The following is a 26,149-nucleotide window of genomic DNA, read 5'->3' as shown; positions in this document are numbered from 1 at the left end:
GCTCTAAATGGACAGGGACCTAGCTACATCGCCAACACTCTAATAAATTACACACCAGCAAGAACACTGCGATCATCAGCTGCTGGACTACTAGAGGCTCCCAGAAGCAGTCAAAAGAGGATCGGTAATGCAGCCTTTATCAACTATGCCCCAAAACTATGGAACAAACTACCCCAAAACATCAGGGAAGCCAACTCGCTAGACATCTTTAAAAGACAGCTTAAAACCTATCTCTTTGCTCAGGCATTTCACTGATAGATATCTGCTACCACCTAGTGGCAAGAGGAAACATCAGGGATATCCTGACACAACTTGTATTTATTCTTACCCTGCCTACTATTTTACACTGCCTATCAAATTCATGTGTCGGTTATTGCACTTTTTACTTCTTACTGATGACTATTTTTAAACTGAATCATTTTAAACTATTCTTATTTATTGCTAGATCCAAATGTGAAACACTGCGGGTTGTGACGCACACACACACAGTCACACACACACAGTCACACACACACACAATCACACACAAACACACACACACACCGACATACACACATACACACACACACACACACACAGACACACACACCGACATACACGCACACACACACACACACACACACAGTCGCACACAGACACACACACACCGAGTTGTAGTAGCGTTGTAGTTGTAGATCTAGGTTAACTGTGTCCTGGTAGATCTAGGTTAACTGTGTCCTGGGGTAGATCTAGGTTAACTGTGTCCTGGAGTGGTAGTTGTAGAGTAGATCTAGGTTAACTGTGTCCTGGAGTAGAGTAGTAGTAGTTGTAGCGTTGTAGTTGTAGATCTAGGTTAACTGTGTCCTGGTAGATCTAGGTTAACTGTGTCCTGGAGTAGTAGTTGTAGAGTAGTAGTAGATCTAGGTTAACTGTGTCCTGGAGTAGTAGTTGTAGAGTAGTAGTAGCTGTAGTAGTAGTAGATCTAGGTTAACTGTGTCCTGGAGTGGTAGTTGTAGAGTAGCGTTGATCTAGGTTAACTGTGTCCTGGAGTGGTAGTTGTAGAGTAGTAGTAGCTGAAGTACAACCACACACACACACACACAACACAATAAACACACATACACACTAAACAACGATGCATACAGGATTATTTATGACTATTTTTAAACTGAATCATTTTATTCTTATTATTTGCTAGATCCAAATGTGAAACACTGTGATTATTTGTTCATGAACTACAGGAGTATTACTGAATAGAGAGCCTATTAGGATGCTAGATCCTAATGTGAAACACTGTGATTTGCCATATCTTGCTATGCTCGCTCATGCCTGTATTTTTTATGTCCGTTCTATTTTATAATTTTTTGACTATTTTTAAACTGAATCATTTTAAACTATTTTTACTATTTGTGTTACTGAAAACTGTAAGCGGAGAGCCTATTGGGATGCTAGATCCTAATGTGAAACACTGTGATTCTACCCGTCTATCTTTTTATGCTCGCTTATGCCTGTATTTTTTACTGTTGTGAAGCACTTTGAACTGCAACCTCTGTATGAAAAGTGCTATACAAATAAAGTTATTATTATTATTATTATTATTATTATCTAACCAGAATTATTCTATTATTGTCCCCATACTCAATGAACCATTCCTGAGAGGCCCTACCCTCTTTAACAGCTACAGTGAAGGCTACAATGCACAGACTGTTGGTGTAGTACTCTTTCTTCCAACATGGATGCCTGTAACCTACGGATAACCACTTTAGAAAGAAAATGGCTTTTTGTGCAGTGGTAGAGTAGGTGATGCATGATATTACTGTTCCCCTGCTACTTTTTCCGGGATCCAGTGATAACAATTTTTTTTTAATCCTCTTTTTCTCCGCCTGATTTTCTGTGCTTTTTCCTCCCATCCCACTTTTAGTCGTTATGCCAATTCCCCCCCTCCCCTACCTGGTCGTTGTGCACATGTGCCCCCTACTGGTCAGTCTAGGGAGCCCTGAGGTCTACCACATGCTTCCTCCGACACATGCGGAGACAGCCAGCGGCTCTCTTTTCACCTGACAGCGTGGACTCTCATTGGTGAAGTGTACGGCGTGGGAGGTCACGCTGCCTTCACCACTTCCTGTCTTTTGCTGTGCAGGCGCCCAGACCTGACCTGTAGGAGTCGCTGTCCACAACGCCAGATTAGCACCCATCAACTTCCCTCCTGCTAACTCAGCCAAACGAGTTAGTATGACGGCTGGTCCAAGCCGGAGGCAATGCTGACACCTGGATTCGACACCGGAGTCTCTCGCATTGGTGACGAGCGCAATCTCCGCTGCGCCACCCAGCCCCACCCAGTGATAAAAATGTTGTTGTTGTTGTTGTTGTTGTTGTTGTTGTTGTTGTTGTTGTTGTTGTTGTTGTTGTTGTTGTTATATTTCTCATCTATCAACCCAAAACAACCTTTGTTTAGCACATAGCGACCATTGACTCGTCCAACAGGGTTGGCAGCTAGCATTGCCCCTTGGTGTCATTGAGGAATCCTGTTGATGTTAAACAGACATCCTTTGAGAAACAAAAGACATTCCTCCTGACCGTGTTTAAAGACATTCCTCCTGACCATGTATCACCCCACCCCTCCTCCTCACAGAGATCCAGCGTGAACGGGGTACCGGTCCTGGAGCTAGATACAGGAGTGGAGTTCAACCCTGGAGCCGAGGCCTTCCAGAACCAGGCCCTGGTCCAGATGTGGCTGGAGGTCAAAATCAGACCCCTGCTGAGCTCCATCTCCAGACACTTCTTGACCTGCCTCAGCACCAAGAACTTCAGCTGCTCCACCTACCAGACTGTGTACGCCTGTTTGAGCTTCTATTTCCTTTCCTTTATTAGTTGCTCCACCTACCAGACTGTTCATGTCACTCTCTCTCCCATGAGTTATTCTATATTTTCCATGAGTTATTCTAAAACAACAGAATCTTTAACATATATAAGTCTAAACGTACCAATTTTTTGTTTTCCAACAAATGTTGAATATGTAAGCATTGGGCAGACTTAGTATAAGGGATTATTTGCCCGCAGATATAAGTCTTAAGAGCTTCCCAAAGTGTTCCTTTAGATACTTCCAAATTTTTTGGAGCCATAAATTGTTCTACTCCTCCACCGTCACACGCTTACCCGTCGCCTTAAGGCCTCTGCATGCTACAGAAACTTCAGAGCAACTGCAACACAACATCGGCGCGATTTCAGCGCGGTTGTTTTAGAGGGTCTTGTAGACTGTGTTGCTTGGACGTTGCGTACATGTCCCTCAAATCTAACCTAAACAACCGTTGCGTTGATATTGCGTAGCAGTGATTGGTTGGTTAGCGAATGGGGGCGGGGCTGTCATAGAATAATATTAGTCCCGCAGAGAATATCATCCTCCATTGTTGTTTCCAGCGTTGACGCTAAATAATTAGCGTCACATAGCTCGCCTTTTTCTGAAAACCCAAGCACATATTGTTCCATAGCATACGCCTTCAGTTGATCATGACAAATCCTCTCTTACCTTGACGATTAAAAAGCCTCCATAATTTAGTAAATAAAGCTGTAGCCAGCCAGCTAGCATTGGGTCTATTCAAAATGCTATCCACATTAGCTACATAGCTAACCAAGTAAATACAATGGTATCCGTCCTGAGGTAACGTTAAATACAACGTTTGCTAGTCGAAATGACTGGACACACACAGGGACAAGTTAAACATCAATCAATTAATTTATTCCAATCGGTAGTTTGAGCTGCATGTGAGCCGAGGTCCTCTCCATTGGAAACTAATGATGTTACGGTAATGTTAGCTCGAAAAGCACAGAAAGTTAAGCTGCTAGCAACAGACACTATAACACTTCCGGTCGGGGGTTTTCAAAATAAAAGAGCGACGTCTAAAATCACCGGAAATACGTTTATTTTGTACATTATCTAAAGTTAACACGAACCTAAACTAACTTTGCGCGTCGATGTTGCAGAAGCATAAAGGCAGAGTGTCTAAAACACCGTTGCTTTGTCGATGTTGTGTTGCAGTTGCTTTGAAGTTTCTGTAGCATGCAGAGGCCTTTAGGTCTGCTGATGCCAACCTCCTAACACCTCCCACGACCAGGCTCCGGACCTGGGGCGACAGGGCCTTTGCTGCTGCTGCCCCCTCCCTCTGGAATGCCCTCCCCAGCCATATCCGTGATGCAAACACCCTGACATCTTTTAAATCACCCCTCAAAACCCACCTTTTCAATCTTGCTTTTGACCTCTAATTCTGTCGGTTTTATTTTATTTTGTCATGTATTTTATTTTTGTTCTGTTTTTTGTTTTGCCATAGTTTTGTTTCTTCTACCCATGTAAAGCGTCTTTGAGCATCTGGAAAAGTGCTATATAAAATAGATGTATTATTATTATTACTACTACTGTAAATGGGCTGAAATGAACTCAACGAAAGCCCTGTCTGTCAGCAATAAGCTATTAAATCACTAGGAGGCAGCTGTACATTTGTATTTAAATGCTAACTGTATTAGATGTGGGGCATGGTTCAAAATTACATATTTTCCTGTGACTTGTGGAGCAGGAGTTTTCGATCTATTAGAAAGTAATCAATCTGTGAGTATGAATGGTGGGCAGGGAACAAAAACAAGAAAATATTCTAGTGAATAGGTTTTCAAATCTCCAGGGGTAAACAATTCCATATTCTTTTAGAAAATATTCTATATTATTTGCTGATTTAAAAATCCCTCTCTCTCCCCCTGCAGGGTGAAGGAGTTGAGTCTCCAGTTCCCAGAGATGAGTTCAGACCAACAGCGTTGGATCTACACTCTCTTCATGTACCCATTCCTGTCTGGAGAGGAAGTAGCAGGTATACTGAACAACGGTGGTACATGCAAAAAAATATTCAAAAATCACTGCATCAGTGTTTTGGAATTCCAAAGGAGGTAAGCACTGAACATCAGAGGGTCAGCTGAGGGTTCATGAAATGCAAAAAACGTGTGTGCGTGTGTGGGCAAGTTTATGAGAAAGATCAGGCTAGGTTAAGGTTAGACTTACAAAATGAATGTAAGTCTATGTAATGTCCCCTTATTTCACATAAACATAAATGTGTGTGTGATATATTCTCCATCCAGGCTGTGTGAGGCCAGAGGAGAGCAGTGAGGACTGGCTGATGAAGAACTTTGGTGCCTTCAAAGCTCTGGCCCGAATGCAAGACTTCACAGCCCTCAACATGGTGTTCAGTGGGGTGAGTTTGGATTGCACTGCTGCTGACAAACCCACCAGATCTTCATCTAATCTACTTGTCTCCTCTGAACTTTAAGTATTAACCTCACAGCAAGAAGTCCTGGGTTCGAACCTCGGCGGGAGGTCTTTTTTGTGTGGACTTTGCATGTACTTGTATTCGTGTGGGTTTCCTCTGGGTACTCTGATTCCCCCCCTACACCATAGAAAACATGCATGGCATGTTAAAGTAGCTTCATGCTCCTGCCAAGGCACTGGCATTAGAACTGGAGTTGGTCCCCATGGGTGCTGTACTGCGGCTGTCCACTGCTCCTGAATAGTTACAGTAGGATGGGTTAAATGCACAGACTACCTTCCTGGTATGTGTCCAATGTATATGGCAAATACAGACTTTCCTTTCCTCCTCATAAGTAGTGTGGTCGAGGGTTTATACGTAATACCCACCTCTTTTTCTGGGTTGTATAGCGTTTACCCACCTGCCTAATTAATTACTATTGACATAATGATAGGTGGAGTTACAGTTTACCCAGCTCCTCTCAGCAGTTCAGTCTCAGCTACTACACTGCATGAATCCAATCTGATGCAGCACTTATCACCTGTCCCTCAACTTCTTGTGTCTACTACACCCCCCCCTGCCTCCACCCCACAGTTGGAGGTTCTTCACCTGTTGTCTCAGGAGCAGAAGGCTGAGATGCTACTGAAGCCTGAGGTTGCAGGTCTGGACAACGGGACCCTCAGCCTGGTGTTCCAGAGCATGATGACCGGAGATGTCAGGACTAACCAGCCCTCCGTGACAAACCCCAGTTTAAGAGAGGTGGGGTGGACTATATAACAGTCTGTATTGTTGTACAATAATAGAACACCCATAGAATATCACTGCCGACCCAGGTCAACCGTCTTTTACAAAAACGTACATCTCAAAGAAGTTTGAGGTCTATTAAATCCCAAACCACCTGTCATCCAAATAATCAGTCATCCAATCACAAAAATCCAGCCACGTATGGCCTACTGAGCATTCCAAGCAATCCAGTTCAGTAATTCAACCCAGTTCAAGCAAGATGTCACAGTATTTGATCAACAGGTTCAACATGTGTAAGCCAGCCTCTAGTCTACAGTATATTATCTAGTGAGAGGGATCGCAACAGTTGTAGTCGTACCAGTGCTGCCTGTCAGTACCTGGACAGGGCTCTACGCTAACCTTTTTCCCAAGGAACACATGTGCTCCTAAATGAAAAAAAATTGAAAATAAATTTAGGAGCACAAAGAAATGTAGGAGCACAGTGAAAATGTTTCAAGTAACACAGAGTTTATTAACAAACTATTTATTACATGCATATTATACTGTGCGTGCATGTGCATACTAAGGGACACACATCTGTGCAATAGCACATACCACCAAAATCACATATTGGCCCATGCCTACTAGACGCAAAGGCTATCGGTTGTCAAGTTGCTTTTGTATGTTGTAGTGTTGTCACGATACCAACATTTACAGGTAATGGAAAATATTATTAGATGACAGAACATGGACAATTCTTTATACAATTCTTGAATTCATTATAATTTAAACGCTATTGCAACGTAAATAATCAAATTATTCTGTTACAGCTGCTGAGCTATACACTATAGCTATTCATTATGAGGTATTCATTCCTTTTGAATGAAATAGGTTAGAGAGAGAGAGAGAGAGAGAGAGAGAGAGAGAGAGAGAGAGAAGCCCCCCCTTCCCTCACTATTGGATGCCTCTGAGCGTTCCCAGTGATAGCTTACAGTAGTTAGCGTTAGCAGGTTAGCTTAGTTAGAGTTAGCAGCTAACATTAGTTAAGGTTTTTTAGAGCGACGTGGGTATACAGGAATGGCGAGGATGTAAAGCATTGTTAGACCATTGGACCCGTTGCTCGCGAAGTTTTCGTTGCACATAGAGACAGTGTGACTCGCGACATGATAGATGTCATAGCTTCTAAAATTGAAGGGCCGCGCTGCTCTGTCTAATATGAAATGACAATTGCGCGTTGACACACCCACTACGCAAAACTATTACTCGCACACAGTGCTCCTAAATTATTTTTCCAGTTCCCACAAATCTATTTTTAGGGGCAAATGCGAGTGAAATGCTCCCACTGTAGAGCCCTGCTGGAGAATAATGGACACCTCTCATGAATAAAGAGCACTGCAAAAAAATCTAATTTAACAAGTAGGGATGGGAATTGATAAGATTTTATCAATACGATTCCATTATCGATTCTGCTTATCAAATCGATTCTTGATCAATTTATAATTTAAATAAATAAATTGGAAATGCAACAGAACTAAGCTGGTTAGAATAACAACATGCAACTTGACATTTCTGATTGTCATTTATCATTTATTGTTGAGCCCCCATGTCAGAAAAATACAAAAACTGTAAAAAAAATTTAACACTTAAATATAATAATGTATTTGAGATTCTCTTAAACTAATTTAATCTATTGAACTGTAGTTGCATTCAACAGGTCGTTGTTGCAAAAGAGAATTCGTTATCAATAACCTTATAAGGGGACCCTGCTTTTCTTTATCTTTATAGGGCTTTAATTATATCTATATATTGTATTAAAAGAAATGCACACCCGAGTTGCTAGAGGTCGGTAAAGTGGCATCGCGAATCGTCTTCATGAGGGCCCACATGTGGGCCCTTGGATGTTAACACTTTGAGCGCCACGCCGGGTTTTCCTTTTTACCCCCTGAATGCCACCATCGGCGCCAATGTTAACGTTAATATCGCCTAATCTATGTTTTAAATTATGGCTATGTGTCTAATCTGCCCATCGCATTATCAAAGACTATTTTCCAGTCAGTGCTGTCAAGGCACATTGTTTTTTTATCGCGTCATTTCAGTTTCAGAGCATTTAGAAAAGCACCCGTTTTCAGATAAAAAACAGCCCATTCTGGAGCATTCTATGAAAATCGTCTTTTACTGGAATATTCCACAACGTTGATATTCGTCTGCCTTTTTATGAATCGTTTTCAAATAAACGCTAGATGATCAATATTATACGTGCATGCAAGCACATTCGGGCCGCGCACGGATAATCGCCCCGTTGATTTCCTCTCGGACTTTTACAGTGAAACCGAAAGAGGACATTTCACAAAACAGCTTATAACTTCATCAAAATTAGTCTGATTATCCTAACACTGATAACATAGAGTCCTTACCTGACATCAGATGGTATCCAACTGGTATATTCCAATTCCTGATCACCATTCGAAAAAATCGATAAGTGTATGGATCCAACGCGATACAGTAGAACTCCATGATCAGCGGGGCTCAGACGCTCCAGAATGAACTGTGGTAACCCCGGCTGGATCAGTGGACTGGAAAATGTGGAGTACCGGATTTTTTTCCCCATCCATTTTCATTGAGTCCATTCCAAAATCCCTTATGTCATCTGAAAAACGATAGGGGGCGCTTTTTTCCACATATGCTCTCCGGCGGAGCTCGTGTATACTCAGGTAGGCTCGCGTGATGCAATATGATTTCAGATCGCTAAAAAAATTAAAATAAAAAAATTCCGAGAAATCTCGTGAGTGGCTTTCAACCACGTAAAAATAAACCCGAGATATCTCGTGTGTGGCAGTTAAAGTGTTAAGAGGTTTTAATGTTTTGTTTTTTTTGTTTTTTGTTTTGCCAAGAGTAAAGACCATAACCCTATCAAAACAGCAGTCAAAGTGTATATTTTCATTTTACCGATGTTTTATACGATTTATTGGAAAAATGTTAATTATATATATGTTATCGTAAAACCGCAAGGAAATGACTAAATCCAGATTTAACCCTGCCATTGGAAAGAGGAGCCTTTTCCCTATCCATAGATGTATGATTTGGCCATAATAAGGTCAAGGTCAAGTTCAAGGTCAAATATGAATTTATAATTAAAATGGATTATCATTTAGTACTGTATCTACAAATCCTTCTGTTTAATGATCTTCCCTTTATTCATTTGCTTAGATCTTTTTTACACTTGATCTCAAGAAGGTGGTGAATGAGCTCAATGAGCGAAGTCAAAAGAACCTCAATGTTTTCATGGTGTTATTCACCGGCACAGATGCAAAAATAATTCATAATTTCTATTCTCCTTTTTTTCATTACAATTTAGTTATTTACTCAAGCCTAGTAACAGACACAATATTTATGACACTGGAAATACATACCCCCAGGTCCCTAGATGTTCCTAGATACCAAGAACATGCAAATACCTTTAGGTGACATTTCTGAAAATAGGGCTACAGCTTAACAGGTTAAAAGTACAAACATAACTGACACATAAGCAACATCTAGGAAAGCAATTCACCTACCGAAATTCCGAGGCTTCTACCGCCTCTGGTCTTTCAGAAGACCAGCGCGCGCACACACACACACACACAGAAAGGGCTCCTTTTTTTTGTTGTTGCTACGTTAGAGAGAGGGAGGGAGAGATAGACGGCTACCTCCCCCGAGCCCCGCTAGCCCCCACCATTTCTGTTTTCTGTCTCTGTCTCTGTCATGAGCATGGCTATTTAGCTAGCGTATGCAGCGGCTAACGTTAGTTTACCACGTAAATGAATGACTAGGATGCAAAGCATTGGGGTTTTCACTGCACACGGTCGCAATTTCGAGCCCTTTAGGTTTTACTAGTCAAGGAATCAAATAGTCTGCTATGGCTGCATGCGTGGCGCTAACGTTATTGTTTTCAAATGCGCAACTGTCGGGAAAAACATGGCATCGATAAGAGGAATCGATAGTCACAGAGGCATGCGATTCCATGAATCGGACAATTAGGAACCGGTTCCCATCCCTATTAACAAGTAATTTCCTCTTGTCTTGAAATAAAAAGATCTTGAAACAGGCGAACAAATTTGGAGAAGGGATAGAATAATTTGAGAACCTCAGACGAAGAACCACATAACTCTGTTTTCAGAGGAACAATGTTTTCAAACTTTATTATCTTATGTTTGTGTAAATGAATGTTGTGTTCACTTATAGTTAAAGACACTCAAGGTTGAGTAGTTTCTTGTGATATATCACATTCATGCTCCAAGTGATTTAGATTAACTTCACAACTGCAAATAATACATGGGCTGTCATGGGCATATCATGTGGTTATATGGTTCTTCAGTACAAGGGTTCATTTCCCTTATTTTCTAGGACTATATTGTAAAACAAGTCATATTATTATCTCAAATTGAGACACATTTTGAAACAAGTGGAATTGTCTTATAAGAAGATTCCTTTTAAAGGACGACTCCACTTTTTTTGGAAATTAGCTTATTTAACATCTTCCCTGGAGTTAGACAAGAAGATGCATACCTTTTTTGTCTCTGTGCGTGCATTTTAGCTTTGGGAATAGACGCTCCGTTAGCATAGCTTAGCTTCATCACTGGAAGTGGGGGAGGACAGTAGCCTTACAGTGCCTTACAGTGTATTGCAAGGTCTGACATTGACCAAACTTGATATGCATGACCTTGGTGGGCTCTAGGTCAACTCCTGAAAAGGGGGTCAATGTCAGACTTTGCAATCAAAGTTAGGGGGCTAATAACCCTTGCCATAATTTCAGTGCGCCCCCTAACTTTTGATTGCAAGGTCTGACATTGACCCCCTTTTCAGGAGTTGACCTAGAGCCCACCAAGGTCATGCATATCAAGTTTGGTCAATGTCAGACCTTGCAATACACTGTAAGGCACTGTAAGGCTACTGTCCTCCCCCACTTCCAGTGATGAAGCTAAGCTATGCTAACGGAGCGTCTATTCCCAAAGCTAAAATGCACGCACAGAGACAAAAAAGGTATGCATCTTCTTGTCTAACTCCAGGGAAGATGTTAAATAAGCTAATTTCCAAAAAAAGTGGAATCGTCCTTTAAGAAGAGGATATTGTCTGAAGATATTTGTATTAAAACAAGTTAACTATTTCATCGCACTGGCAGATTTCTTTCACTTGTTTTAATAAAAATAAGATTTCAAGAAATGCTTTTTTTTTTCAAAAGTAAAAAACATACAGAAACGGCATTAAACAGCAGTCTGTTTAATGCCAATACGTGCATACTGTCTCTACAGGTGTAACACACTCACACTAGGGCTGGAATAATTAGAATAGATACATTCAAGAAGTGGATTTTCTTCAAAATTCAAATATTGAAAAACGTTTTGTTATCCTGTCCAACCAGTGGTGGGAGGGTACCCAAATACGTTATTTAAGTAAAAATAGAAATTGTACTAATGCAGTATTGTAACTGAGAGCAAATGCTCTACAGCAGCAGTACCCAAACCTTTTTGGCCGTGCACCCCCTGTCACCTCCCGACCTAGCTGACGCACCCCCCAATGGGTTTCTGTTAGAAAAAATTGTTGCTGGTCTCCGTGCACAGATTTTATTTTTTATTTTATCTCTTCCCACGGCGACTATGGATAGGGAATTTCTTTATTTAATTAAAATGTTCACGACAACATTTATTTTTATTTAACTTTTTATTTACCTTTTCATGTCACGCAGCACCTATAGTATCATTAGCCATTAAACCATCTTATCTTAAATCTTAAATACTTATCTATTTTTATCTAGCACACTCTCAGGAGCAAAACAGTAAGAAGCATTTCATATAAAAGTATTCTGTATTTTTGTATGACAACTAATAAAGAAACTTGAACTTGAACCAATGAGCCAATTTCTCGTTATAAATTGAATTGAATGAACTGAAAGTGAATCAGCACTAATAGTGGTGTACAACAATTACAGGTGATGATTGGGTTAATGGGAGCCTTCAGACCTGTTGGGACGTTCGTCAGAGAGTTTGTGTCCCTCACACACCAGGTACACACACACACACACACACACACACACACACACACACACACACACACACACACACACACACACACACACACACACACACACACACACACACACACACACACACACACACACACACACACACACATACACACACACACACACACACACACACACACACACACACACACACACACACCTACACACACACACACCTACACACGCACATGCACACGCACACACTCACACTTCACCTCCATGCACATTTTCAACCTCCAAGGGTGAAAACTGTGGCCGCTAGAGGGTGGCGGATTTTATGGACCAACCGACCAACAGAGTGACCTATGGAGCTGCTGGTCGCAGCTAATAAATGATAAATGATTGGCCTTGTGACTCCCTTCCCTCTCCAGAGGAATGTGTCGGAGTTGACCGGCGCCATTCTGACCCAGGCCCTGTTCAACTGGACTCTGGCTGAGCTGGCTAACCTCTACAGGCCTCCCCAGACCGTAGACTTTGTTGTGACCGACGTGGAGGACTGGTACCACCAGGTGGTGATGCCTCTGTTACGGAGGTTCTTACCCCGCGACCACACCCAGATTCCTGGCGGCATCAAGGCTGCCTTCCACCAAGTGTTGTGAGTCAAAGATCGAGGCACTGTGTGTTTTACAGCCACTGCAAGGAAAACATGTCCACCTCCACCCTCCCACCCACCAGCACTATGATTTGGAGTCAGATTTATATGAATATACAGCTTATGTTCATTTGGTGTCTGTGCAGCTACTTGGACCAAGGCTTGACCAATGACACCACTGCACCTCAGGACAACTGTAGCATCACTGTGAATGAGATATCATGTGGGGTGAGTTACGAGAAGCTTTCACTTAATAAATAACTCTTTATCATATTCTATGATGTGCAAAGCATTTTCACTACCGTACGTCAGATTCAGACAACTTTATTGATCCCGCGTGGGCCAATTCATATTTGTAGCTCCACGAGTAACAAAAACAACAAACAACAAAACAAAAAACATCTCAATGACAGCACGGCAACAACAACATTCCATGCGATACACGATCCAGTAAAAGTAAAAGGAAAAACAGACGACTAAGTGTAAAAGGCTACCGTACTTAAAATGACTACCGTCTGTGTTTAAAAGTCTGATAGCCGAGGGTACAAAATATTTGGCGTAACGGTTGGTCCTACTTGGTGGAACGTCATAACGGCGGCCAGAAGGCAACAGTGAAAACCGCTGAGACAGAGCGTGGAGAGGTTGATTTGTGATGCTCGTCCCCTTCTTGACCACCTGGTCCGTCCAGAGAGAACATAGGTCTCTCTGTTTTACTCCAATTATTTTGGAGCACACTTTCACAATATACTGTAGGCTGTTCCTATCTTTAATAGATAGGCCACTGAACCGTACTACTACTACTACCGGTATCTCCATCTTTTTGGATTTCTCCGTTTTCATTTGGCTCCGCGTGTCTCTAATCTTTCCTTTCATCCGCTCTCTTTTTCATTCTGTTATGTTCCGTGCTGTACTTTTAAGGTGACCAATACTGTGGAGAACATCGCTCGAGTGCTGCACTGCGGTGCCAGTAGCAACCTGACGATGTCGCAGGAAACCATCATGAGAACGGTTGTGGAGCTGATGAGACGGCTCAACTTATTGGTCGGGGAGTTCTTCACGGAGGTGAGTTAAATACAACCTATAGGCCGGGTGACTGTGTGATAGGCGGTGGGGATAGGAAGTTACTTGGCAGCATTCAGAACAATATGTATGGACACATAACAAACATATATTGTTCAGGTGTTAGATTTCTTAAAGGAACGCGGCAACATTATGTTGTAACAGTACTTCAACCAAAACCAAATGCTCCATAATCTCTCCTCCCAGAACTTCAGTGACGTGGCCTCCTACTTCAGAGAGGTGTTTGCCCAGGTGGACTCTCCATCTCTGACCAAGGAGAACCTGGAGGACCCGGCCTTCATCAGACTGTGGTTCCGGATCAAGCTGCTGCCTCTTCTGCCTGCAGTACCCACAAGCCTCCTCTCCTGCCTCAGCGCCAAGAACTTCACCTGCCCTGTTTACCAAGCCCTGTGAGTTGGTAGTATTGGGGAAACTGCTCTAAAACTGTTAGTTTATCAAACTACTCGCTACTTCACACACAGACGTTAATTTTTTTTTTAACTAGTAAACGTTTATTTGTCATACAGACACTACTTAGTAGTTCAGCTACTGTACACCCACACTATGTAGTGGAAGATTTGAGTCTGGAATCAGTTAGTTACACAAAGCAACAACTGATGTGACAAAGATTAAAGTGTGGGTGTGTTTGATTTTGTGACCACTGACAGGGCTGACAAAACCTCACATGCCCAGGGGTGTGTTTTTAAGGAGAGGATAGAAATCAATTTGTTGAGCTGAAATCAGGAAAATGCTAAATTTCTAGGGAAATATGTAGTTTGTAATTAACCCATTAAGCCCGATCGGTCCGATATCGGACCAAGATTAATTTCATGTCATAAATAGATCAATACAGTCCGTATTAATTAATGTTGTGTTTCTTTTTCAAATGTAGCCAAGAGTAAAGACCCTAACCCTATCAAAACAGCAGTCAAAGTTAATTTACCAATGATTTTAAGTGTTATTAGCGAAATATGAGTATATAAATATCTCGGCGCATTGCATCGGAAAACGGATGAATTAGACGTGAGGAAATGACGCCGTCATGAAATCGTTGTAGTCCTAAGAAAGAGGACCCAGGGCTTTCGATGGACGTTGAAATTTCATAAAACGACACTAACCCAGCTTTCCCCACTTCCTCTCAGAACTACATAGTGCACCTTTAATGGTACATGTTTATATACAGTGTTGCAGCCAGGTGGCAGTGTTGATCCTTGTTGTCTGTTGTGTCCAGAGTGGCAGAGCTGAGTGAACATATGAGTCTATTGGATGGTGATGTTTATGAGATGAACAGTCACATGATCTACAGACATTTCATCTACTCCTTCTTACTACATCATAATACCTCAGGCAAGTTAACTACAACTTTATAAAACAATTGTATTATTGTTGGTTTGTCAAATCCTGAATGACCCAGACTTATATAATAATAGCCATCAAATGTTTCAAATATTAGAAAATAATAGAATGCCTATTGGAGTCTGTACAAGTGTATGGCAAGGTACATCATGCAGATTTCAAGCAAGTCAAATATTTGAATCCTAATCAAATAATATATTTGCCCATGAAAGAAGAGCTAAATGTTTTCTCTTTCCTTGCAGACCCTCAGTGCATCTCCTCAGCTAACAACAGTACAGACTGGCTGATTAAAAACACTGGTTTCTTCTCCACATTTGCTTCTGTCAAAGACTTCTATGACCTCAATCCCTACTTCTCTGGAGTAAGTGTACAGATATCAAGGATTTAAAATGTTAAAGTATTTGTTTGAATTCAACAGTACATTTATGACCTTTCTACTGGTAATTTCCGGAAAATATTGAAAGATGTCAAAGAAATTAAGATGTTAAATATTGTAATCAATTGATGTTGTGTCAATGTGTTTAGTTGTGAGTTTGAAGCATTGAGTTGCTGAAAAAGAGCACGTGCAGCAAATTCAACACACTCCTTTCATGATAAAGGTTCAATAAAAAAACAAGTCATCTCCCCGGTCTCATCCCTCTGTTCAGCTGGAGTCTTTAGAGATCCTGTCTTCAAAGCAGAAGGCAGAGCTAATGATGATGCCTCTTCCTACTAAAGAGAGTCAAGATGACATCGTCCACAGAGTGTTTGACTACTTGACTGAGTCTCCAGTGGAGAGGAACCTTCCAGAGGTCCTGCAGCATCTTGTCCTGCAAGCTGAAGAGGTAAAGCTAGTGGATCATTACAGTTACCTCTATCGCTCTGCTGCTACAAGCAGGTAGATGTTCAATAGATCAACATATCCAGAATATGTATTAGCTTTACCTGCTTGAATAAAGGTTAAAAACAATAAAATAATTATCGCACAACCCTAGGCTGCACTAAGGTATTACAATAGTGTACATTGTGTTTTTTTAATCTACCTGTAAAGATTCATGTTGATTTCCTGAACTCAGTCATCAATGTCAGCTTTTGTTTTAAAGGTTACTCCAGGTCCTTCAGACACAGTCTACAGATCCATGTAAGTTGATATTAAATGTTTAAACATGTAACTGCACAATAATTTACATACAAACTGCACAACAATACACAAGCTGAGCACATATTTGATATTTAGTGAAATAATTTGTCAACAGTTTTTGTGATGTACATGTTATTGGTATAATTTGTGTTTTCATTGTTTGTCAGTTTTAAGCGACTGTACCGGGCCATACTGTCAGTACCACCAGAGATGGAACCAGTTATCTGGGCCACTATAGACGACCTGATGCAGACAGCTCCAGAAGGTCAGTATCTCTCTCTCTCTCTCTCTCTCTCTCTCTCTCTCTCTCTCTCTCTCTCTCTCTCTCTCTCTCTCTCTCTCTCTCTCTCTCTCTCTCTCTCTCTCTCTCTCTCTCTCTCTCTCTCTCTCTCTCTCTCTCTCTCTCTCTCTCTCTCTCTCTCTCTCTCTCTCTCTCTCTCTCTCTCTCTCTTGCTCTCACTCTCTCCCTCTCTCTCACTCTTGCTCTCTCACTTGCTCGCTTGCTCTCTCTGTCTCTCTCTCACTCTCTCTCTCACTTTCTCGCTCTCTCTTTCTCTCTCTCTCTCTCTCTCTCTTTCTCTTTCTCTCTCCCTCTCCCTTTCTCTCAAATGTAATGCTTTATTTAAATCCACCAATTAAATTATGCATACGTAGATAGGTTCAAATACTGCACACATACACACACTCACGCACACACACACCCATGAATGCATACTGATTGATTCACAGTATATAATACTGTTTGACTTTATCTTTTTTGTATAGATTCCTGGAGACATGTTACTATGGTAAGATGTAATTACCGTACAGGATTCTACTACTGTAAGCATATCTGCCATTGATCACATTCATTTCATAACCATTCATTCCAAAGTTAATCATAGTTGGTTCATATTTTACAGTGCCCAATTACACCTTTCAATGGTAAGTTTTGTCTTGGATTGATTTGATTGCATTTGAATTTATGTGATTTGATTTGATTTGACTGATTATTTAATGGAACCTATCATTTCTATTTACATTTCTATCATGCTACTCGTGTTGCTTTTAGTTAACAATACTGTTTTGTGGCATTTTGACAGATACTAGAGTCTGTGATGGAGTCAACAGGTAACCCACTCTTTACCATCGCTACTCAATACCTGGTTTTGATTCCGATGTTAATCACTATATTAAAGTATTTGTTATGATCAACACCATCAACAATGTTGACATCAACAATTTTTACAGCTATGAACTACAGCGTTATTTGGAAACATCAACCTCAGTCGACGTTCCATGTAATTTCACTCTAAAGGAATATGCTTGTGTAGAGGTAAGCATCACAGCCATAAGAAAATGAGTTATAGTAAAAACCTATAGTATTCCTGTGGTTTTTTTCATACACACTATATATTTACCACATAGATACTGTAGTGATTCATAGTATTCCTGTGTTTTCTTCATAGAAACAAAATATCAATTTATCAAAGAAATTCTTTATTCACCATAGCATCTTCTATATAGGAGTATTGGAGAAAGTTAAGGTGTATCACAGTAGTATTCGAGTGGGTTTATCATAGAAATACTACAATTCTACTATTGTATTTGGTGCGTACAATAAAAACACAGGACTACTATAGTTTTACTATAGTACATTTTCATATAAACAGTATCTTCTGCTTTTCTCCTTCTCATTTTACCAAAAACATACTAATATAGAAGCTGAATGTGTGCTTTCACATATTGATATGATTGATTAGCCTAAACTCTGTCTCGTTTTTTAAAGCCAAACAACGTCACAGCCAGTCATCTGGTGTCTCTTCTGAGGTGTAACCTGCCCGGCAACAGCAGCTACTCCAGAGAGACGTGGAAGGTGCTGCTCACCAAGCTGTCCTCTGTCCTGGACCCAGCTCTGGACATGCTTGCTAATATGGTATGGCCTGCCACTGCAAACATTCATTTACACTATATAGAAAATAATAGTTAACTGTTCCTAACTCAAAAGTATTTGTTCATTTTCTTCTCCTAGTCCCCCAAGCTAATTGTTCCATCAGCGTCTGAGATTCTGGATGTGATTGGAGAGATGAGAGTATCGCTGCTGAGCGACGAGCAGCTGAGGGACAGTGATGTCATCAGTCAGTGGTTCTCTGGGCGTCTGAGTGGCTTCCTGTCGTCTGCATCAGGAGAGTTCCTACACTGTCTCAGCAGCAGAAACCTCAGCTGTCAATCATACCAGCACATGTAAGAGTTGTCCAAGAAGACGCATCATCACACTTTTTTTTTTGATCCACTTTTTCTCCCATTTTTTCTATATTTTCCTCCCATCCCAATTTCGTATTATCCAATTCAACCCTCCCCTGTCACGGACGCTGTTTCTTGCCTCCCACAAGCCGGCTGCAATGTGGACTAAGTCATACATAGCACAAGTCCCCTCCGGTACTTGAGGTAACAGCAGTCGCATCTTTTCACCTGCGCAGCTCGATCTCTCAGTGGCGAGGAGTAACGCGTGGGAGGCTCACGCTGCCCCCGACACTTCCTGATTCTACTGTGCAGGCGCACCAACCGACCTGTAGGAGTCGCTGTCCACAACGCCCGATCCCCACCCATCAGTTTCCCACCCCCTAATACGGCCAATGTGTATTAGTACGGACGACCAGCTAAACTGAAAGCAAATGTGGAGCGCTGGGCTCGAACTGACGAGCCCAGCGTCTCCAGCATTTCGTGGCGAGCGCCTTGCCCACTACGCCACGTAGCCGCGACGCATCACTTAACATTTTAAGGACAATAAAAGTGTTTGCATCTGCAATAAGTTTACAAAAGATGATTTATTCTAAATCAATAATTGAGGAACTGTGAACCAAACGTATGCCTAGGAGATAGTTTCTACAATAAATATATTTTGTACACAGAATTACAGGCCCTACCATTGTAAACAGTCATTTTCTGTTAGCCTTCTAGCTTGAAACATTTTTACCAGGGACCATATTCTCCTCAGAGTAAAGTTAATTATTCAGTTATGAAAATAGAATGCTTTTCACTTCTCTGAAATGTCTCTCTCAGAACCACATAGTGCACCTTTAATGGTACATGTTTATACAGTGTTGCAGCCAGGTGGCAGTGTTGATCCTTGTTGTCTGTTGTGTCCAGAGTGGCAGAGCTGAGTGAACATATGAGTCTATTGGATGGTGATGTTTATGAGATGAACAGTCACATGATCTACAGACATTTCATATACTCCTTCTTACTACATCATAATACCTCAGGCAAGTGAACTACAACTTTATAAAACAATTTTATTAATGTTGGTTTGTCAAATCCTGAATGATTTATGACTCAGACTTGGGGATAATAGCCATCAAATGTTTCAAATATTTGAAAATAATAGAATGCCTATTGGAGTCTGTACAAGTGTATGGCAAGGTACATCATGCAGATTTCAAGCAAGTCAAATATTTGAATCCTAATCAAATAATATATTTGCCCATGAAAGAAGGGCTAAATGTTTTCTCTTTCCTTGCAGACTCTCAGTGCATCTCCTCAGCTAACAACAGTACAGACTGGCTGATTAAAAACACTGGTTTCTTCTCTACATTTGCTTCTGTCAAAGACTTCTATGACCTCAACCCCTACTTCTCTGGAGTAAGTGTACAGATATCAAGGATTTAAAATGTTAAAGTATTTGCTTGAATTCAACGGTACATTTATGACCTTTCTACTGGGAATCTCCGGAAAATATTGAAAGATGTCAAAGAAATTAAGATGTTAAATATTGTAATCAATTGATGTTGTGCCAATGTGTTTAGTTGTGAGTTTGAAGCATTGAGTTGCTGAAAAAGAGCACGTTCAGCAAATTCAACACACTCCTTTCATGATAAAGGTTCAATAAAATAACAAGTCATCTCCCCGGTCTCATCCCTCTGTTCAGCTGGATTCGTTAGAGATCCTGTCTTCAAAGCAGAAGGCAGAGCTAATGATGATGCCTCTTCCTACTAAAGAGAGTCAAGATGACATCGTCCACAGAGTGTTTGACTACTTGACTGAGTCTCCAGTGGAGAGGAACCTTCCAGAGGTCCTGCAGCATCTTGTCCTGCAAGCTGAAGAGGTAAAGCTAGTGGATCATTACAGTTACCTCTATCACTCTGCTGCTACAAGCAGGTAGATTTTCAATAGATCAACATATCCAGAATATTTATTAGCTTTACCTGCTTGAATTAAGGTTAAAAACAATAAAATAATTATCGCACAACCCTAGGCTGCACTAAGGTATTACAATAGTGTACATTGTGTTTTTTTAATCTACCTGTAAAGATTCACGTTGATTTCCTGAGCTCAGTCATCAATGTCCGCTTTTGTTTTAAAGATTACTCCAGGTCCTTCAGACACAGTCTACAGATCCATGTAAGTTGATATTAAATGTTTTAAACATGTAACTGCACATACAAACTGCACAACAATACACAAGCTGAGCACATTTGATATTTAGTGAAATTCGTTTTCAACAGTTTTTGTGATTGGTATAATTTGTGTTTTCATTGTCTGTCAGTTTTAAGCGACTGTACCGGGCCATACTGTCAGTACCACCAGAGATGGAATCAGTTATCTGGGCCACTATAGACGACCTGATGCAGACAGCTCCAGAAGGTCAGTATCTCTATCTCTCTATCTCTCTCGCTCTCACTCTCTCTCTCTCTCTCTCTCTCTCTCTCTCTCTCTCTCTCTCTCTCTCTCTCTCTCTCTCTCTCTCACTCTCACTCTCACTCTCACTCTCACTCTCACTCTCTCTGTCTCTCTCTCACTCTCACTCTCTCTCAAATGTAATGCTTTATTTCAATCCACCAATTAAATTATGCATACGTACATAGGTTCAAATACTGCACACACATACATACACGCACACACACACACACACACACGTATATCGACTGATTTACAGTATATAATGCTGTTTGACTTTATCTTTTTTGTATAGATTCCTGGAGACATGTTACTATGGTAAGATCTAATTACATGATTCTACTACTGTAAGCACATCTGCCATTGATCACATTCATTTCATAACCATTAATTCCTAAGTTAATCATTGTTGGTTCATATTTTACAGTGCCCAATTACACCTTTCAATGGTAAGTTTAGTCTTTGATTGATTTCATTTCATTTGAATCGATGTGATGTGATTTGATTGATTATTTAATAGAAACCATCATTTAGATTTCATTTTCAATTTCTATCATGCTACATGGTGCTTTTTGTCTACAATACTGTTTTGTGGCATTTTGACAGATACTAGTGTCTGTGATGGAGTCAACAGGTAACTCACTCTTTACCATCGCTACTCAATACCTGGTTTTGATTCCGATGTTAATCACTATATTAAAGTATTTGTTATGATCAACACCATCAACAATGTTTACATCAACAATTTTTACAGCTATGAACTACAGCGTTATTTGGAAACATCAACCTCAGTCGACGTTCCATGTAATTTCACTCTAAAGGAATATGCCTGTGTAGAGGTAAGCATCACAGCCATAAGAAAATTAGTTATAGTAAAACCTATAGTTGATTATAGGTTTGATTATAGTTGACCTATAGATTCCAGAGGTTCTTTCATACACACTATATACATGTATTTACCACATAGATACTGTAGTGATTCATAGTATTCCTGTGTTTTTTTCATAGAAACTAGCAATTTATCAAAGAACTTCTGTAGTTATTCACCATAGCATCTTCTATATAGGAGTATTGTAGAAATGTAATGTGAATCACAGTAGTATTCAAGTGGGTTTATCATAGAAATATTACAATACTACTATTGTATTTGGTGTGTACAATAAAAACCACAGGAATAGTACATTTTCATATCGGCAGTATCTTCTGCTTTTCTCCTTCTCATTTGACCAAAGACATACTAATACAGAAGCTGAATGTGTGTTTTCACATAATGATATGATTGATTAGCCTTCACTCTGTCTTGTTTTTAAAGCCAAACAACTTCACAGCCAGTCATCTGGTGTCTCTTCTGAGGTGTAACCTGCCCGGCAACAGCAGCTACTCCAGAGAGACGTGGAAGGTGCTGCTCACCAAGCTGTCCTCTGTCCTGGACCCAGCTCTGGACATGCTTGCTAATATGGTAAAGACTAAGATGGCATAATATTTATCTACTCTATAATAGTAAACTGTAGTAAATAGTAAATAACAGTGAACATGTCCATAACTCAAAAGTATTTGTCAATTTTCTTCTCCTAGTCCTCCAAGCTGATTTTTCCATCAGCGTCTGAGATTCTGGATGTGATTGGAGAGATGAGAGTATCGCTGCTGAGCGACGAGCAGCTGAGGGACAGTGATGTCATCAGTCAGTGGTTCTCTGGGCGTCTGAGTTTCTTCCTGTCGTCTGCATCAGGAGAGTTCCTACACTGTCTCAGCAGCAGAAACCTCAGCTGTCAATCATACCAGCACGTGTAAGAGTTTTCAAATAAGAAGCCTGACACATTGTATTTTAAGAATTTCCCATACCCCAAGAAAGTTTTGTTTATCTAAGCCTTAAATAGACCTGGGGAGTCGCAGGATGGCTTCTTACATATATCCCTATCTCCTTATCAGACACATTTTAATTTACGTACACACCTTTAATATCCATTAGGGAATGTCAATTCCTCTGGTTGAAAATGTAGATTTACCAAGATTATGAAACAACCTTTACTATTCTCCTGCGTAACATGTCTGGGAAGAGAGTTCCATTCCTGCATACCTCGGAACATGACAGTTCGCTTCATTGCATTCAACCACACTTTTGGAAGTGTAAAACCTCTTCATGTCTGGTGGAATGGTCCTGTCTGTCAAGATTTTTTGGCAGTGGTATTACTTTGGCAGTTTTCCACTTTTGCGGATACAAACATTCAGTGAAGTAGTTAAGATTGTAAAGTAAAATAGTGCCGTAACAAATAAAGATTGCAGTATAAAACACATTTATCAAAGATTAAGTTAAAACATTTACCTTTTATTGGTTGTAACAGTAATAATTAAATAATCTTTAAGTAATAATTAATTAAATAATAAAAGTTACCAGTTCATTGGTGTGATGTATCAACAGAATGTAAATGTAGCAGAGGGATGTTTTAGAAATGAGGCGTGCAATTCATCAAGTGCATCCGTTTAGGACATCACAGGTCTGAACTGTCTCTGTTATCATATCTGTAACGAACAATCTGGCATGTATTTGGCAAGATGCTCACAGCAAAAAAAATCTATTTCGCAATCATGCCACAGATAATATGCAAGCATCCCGGAATAATAAGTCTTCTAGAACATCAAGCCAAGTCAAACAAGTCAAGCTGGTTTATTAGGGGAACAAAATGGTGTCTCTTCAGGAAATAAGTGACAAGATGCAATACACAAGACTACACGTGACAAAACCCGATACAATAACTTCACACATAGTACAGCTAAAAGTATGTTCAAGAGAGAGTGTCCAGCGATATAAAATATACATGAACATAAAATACAAAATAACGTGAGATATACAGAATATAAGGTGTGTGTAAAACGTGAGATCAGGATCACTTTCAAGTTTCAAGTTCAAGTTTCTTTATTAGTTGTCATACAGAAGTACAGAATACTTTTATACAAAATGCTTCTTTCTGTTTCGCTCCAGAGACTGTGCTAGGCAAAAATAGATAATAAAATAAGTATAGCAAGTATAAAATAGAAGTCAAGTATGTAGACAAAAATTTTCAGTATATATATACAATGCTCTATGTAGAGTAGAAGTAATTGATTGATTGATTGATTGAAAAGTTTATTAACAGATTGCAGAATGGGTACAGTACAGTACAGCTCAATACATACAATTGTTAAGGGGATGCAGACCAGAGAAAGACTTTCGTCTTGTTTACATCAGGGTCCCCCATTTTCAATTCATCATAACATATATGACATACATGACATACAGATAGACAGTACTGCTACATCTATACATTTATGACATATCAGATTTGCAAATACAGTACTGTTTGTGATACAAAAGTGTCCAGAAAAGGAGTGTATATACATTTGGCATAGAAACTGTACATTGGAGGAGGTTGGTTGGGTGGGGTGGGGTTGGGTGGGTTGGGTGAGGGCTGTACATTGGAGGTGGGGGGGGGGGGGGGGGGGGGGTTGGGAAGGGGACACACACACATTTTACACTGTACATTGGAATATTGACAAAGCCTTACTTGGTCATTTACTGTACAACTAGGTTAGGACATTTGTAGGGGCCAGTTTCGAATTGCAGTCTCACGTAGGTGTTTTTTGAGAGTGTTTTTGAAGGTGGGTAGTGATTCACATTCCTTTACAGCTTTAGGTAGGGCGTTCCACATTGATGTGGCATAATTGCGAAACGTGTTTAGTCCCTTGTTTGAGCCGAATCTGGGTTTTACATGATTTGTGGAGCTCCCTCTGGTGTTGTGATCGTGGTATTCACTGACCTTTGGGAAGTATTTTGACATGTACATGGGTACCTTGGTCGCGTAGTGTATCTTGTAGACCAGGCCCATTGCAAGTTGCTGTACTCTGTCGTCTACTCTAAGCCATCCTAGGTTGTCAAAGTGGGCAGGGGTGAGGTGGGTTCTAGGAGTCAGGTCAAGCAGTAGTCTGACTAGCTTGTTTTGAGATGTTTGTAATTTGTTTTTTAGTGCCTTTGAGGTGCTTTGGTATCATGAGGTGCAAGCATAGTCGTAGTACCCTTGAATGAGTGCTCCTGCTAGAGTCTTCAGGGTATTCTTGTTTACCAGAGAGGAGATCCGGTACAAGAATCGCGTTCGTTGGTTGACTTTTTTTATTACATTGGATGCCATTTTGTCACAGGAAAGATTAGCCTCTAGGATGGAACCCAGGTAGGTAATTTCATCTTTCCTTGTGATAATATTGTCACCCACTGTAACCGAGAAGCCGTCGGTCTTGCTGAGTTTGTTATTTGAACCGAAGAGAATGGACTCTGTTTTGCCCATGTGTAATGATAGTTTGTTGTCGGCGAGCCATATGCAGATTTTGTATGGTAACTGAGTTACCATACAATATACTATACAGTGCAAAGCAGAAGTGGGATGAGGTACAATTTAGGTACAATATAATTTACAGTAAGGTGTAATGAGGTATGGGTTGTAGTGCAAATTCTTTATCGATAAATATAAAGTGTGCTTAGCGGTACTAAAGTGGTTAAAGTGGGTGCTGCAGTGAGTTGTATGTTTAAAGTGAGTGTGTGCGTGTGGATGTGCGTGCTGTGAGTGCAATTGATGGTTGTTACATAGTGTTATTGTTCGTTGAGCATCCTGATGGCCTGGGGATAGAAGCTTCTTCTGAGTCTTTCTGTGCTTGCCATGAGACTCCGGTATCGCTTGCCTGACCGCAGCAGTTCAAAGAGGCAGTTGTTTGGGTGATAAGAGTGATAAGATTTCTTTAGACAGTCCTTGGATGTGAGGGGAGGTTCTAAGCCAGAGGTGAGGTATCTGTGTAGAGGTGCAGTAGAGTTCAGTCTCTGGGGGTGCAAGGGAGGGGTACAAGCCAGTACTTTTAGAGTTGCTATTGCAACGACCAGGACTCATACCCCACAACTTCCCTCTCGCCAACACACGGTGCTTGCTCACCGGGGAGATGGGTAGGCACGTGGCAGGCACGTTGCTCTGTGCGTCTAATAGGGCTGTCCCCTACTAAGGATTTGGATGGTCGACTATGATTGGCCAACATTTGCCGTTAGTCGACTATTGGTCGACAAAAAAAAATATATATATACCGGTATATAATAATTTTAATAATATTTTTTATAATAATTTTTTTTTATCATTCCATTTGGGCTGTGGGGGGTGCTTAATGTCTGAAGGAGTCGACTGAAGGCTTCTTGTCCTCTGCAAAAGCATGCAATTGGTCCACTGATGGATACATCTTGATATTTGTCTAGTCTAGTGTGTTCATTAGACGGGTGAAATCCTCTTTCAGTGCCTCTGTGCCTGTTTTCGTAG

General features: G+C 40.7%; 1 protein-coding gene across 1 annotated transcript in view; it reads left to right on the top strand.

The window, feature by feature from the left end:
• The window catches only part of LOC311232611 (uncharacterized protein), a 42,338-nt gene that overhangs the window by 2,569 nt on the left and 13,620 nt on the right, over nucleotides 1-26,149 (top strand). Inside the window, exons 2-29 of the mRNA XM_084319471.1 lie at nucleotides 2,612-2,811; nucleotides 4,729-4,832; nucleotides 5,098-5,210; nucleotides 5,856-5,975; nucleotides 11,950-12,024; nucleotides 12,414-12,637; nucleotides 12,781-12,862; nucleotides 13,553-13,696; nucleotides 13,901-14,103; nucleotides 14,925-15,040; nucleotides 15,292-15,410; nucleotides 15,697-15,873; nucleotides 16,132-16,169; nucleotides 16,337-16,434; nucleotides 17,348-17,484; nucleotides 17,938-18,084; nucleotides 18,181-18,392; nucleotides 19,299-19,414; nucleotides 19,672-19,790; nucleotides 20,077-20,253; nucleotides 20,512-20,549; nucleotides 20,695-20,792; nucleotides 21,121-21,143; nucleotides 21,253-21,274; nucleotides 21,432-21,459; nucleotides 21,580-21,664; nucleotides 22,138-22,284; nucleotides 22,401-22,612. Coding sequence (XP_084175597.1) covers nucleotides 2,612-2,811; nucleotides 4,729-4,832; nucleotides 5,098-5,210; nucleotides 5,856-5,975; nucleotides 11,950-12,024; nucleotides 12,414-12,637; nucleotides 12,781-12,862; nucleotides 13,553-13,696; nucleotides 13,901-14,103; nucleotides 14,925-15,040; nucleotides 15,292-15,410; nucleotides 15,697-15,873; nucleotides 16,132-16,169; nucleotides 16,337-16,434; nucleotides 17,348-17,484; nucleotides 17,938-18,084; nucleotides 18,181-18,392; nucleotides 19,299-19,414; nucleotides 19,672-19,790; nucleotides 20,077-20,253; nucleotides 20,512-20,549; nucleotides 20,695-20,792; nucleotides 21,121-21,143; nucleotides 21,253-21,274; nucleotides 21,432-21,459; nucleotides 21,580-21,664; nucleotides 22,138-22,284; nucleotides 22,401-22,612 — 3,374 coding nt within the window. The remainder of the gene's footprint in view (nucleotides 1-2,611; nucleotides 2,812-4,728; nucleotides 4,833-5,097; nucleotides 5,211-5,855; nucleotides 5,976-11,949; nucleotides 12,025-12,413; nucleotides 12,638-12,780; nucleotides 12,863-13,552; nucleotides 13,697-13,900; nucleotides 14,104-14,924; nucleotides 15,041-15,291; nucleotides 15,411-15,696; nucleotides 15,874-16,131; nucleotides 16,170-16,336; nucleotides 16,435-17,347; nucleotides 17,485-17,937; nucleotides 18,085-18,180; nucleotides 18,393-19,298; nucleotides 19,415-19,671; nucleotides 19,791-20,076; nucleotides 20,254-20,511; nucleotides 20,550-20,694; nucleotides 20,793-21,120; nucleotides 21,144-21,252; nucleotides 21,275-21,431; nucleotides 21,460-21,579; nucleotides 21,665-22,137; nucleotides 22,285-22,400; nucleotides 22,613-26,149) is intronic.

This window comes from Notolepis coatsorum (assembly GCF_963971535.1).
Source record: "Notolepis coatsorum genome assembly, chromosome: 7".
Lineage (NCBI taxonomy): Eukaryota > Metazoa > Chordata > Actinopteri > Aulopiformes > Paralepididae > Notolepis > Notolepis coatsorum.
The sequence above is the reverse complement of the archived record's forward strand: the minus strand, read 5'-3'. Positions and strand labels throughout refer to the sequence as shown.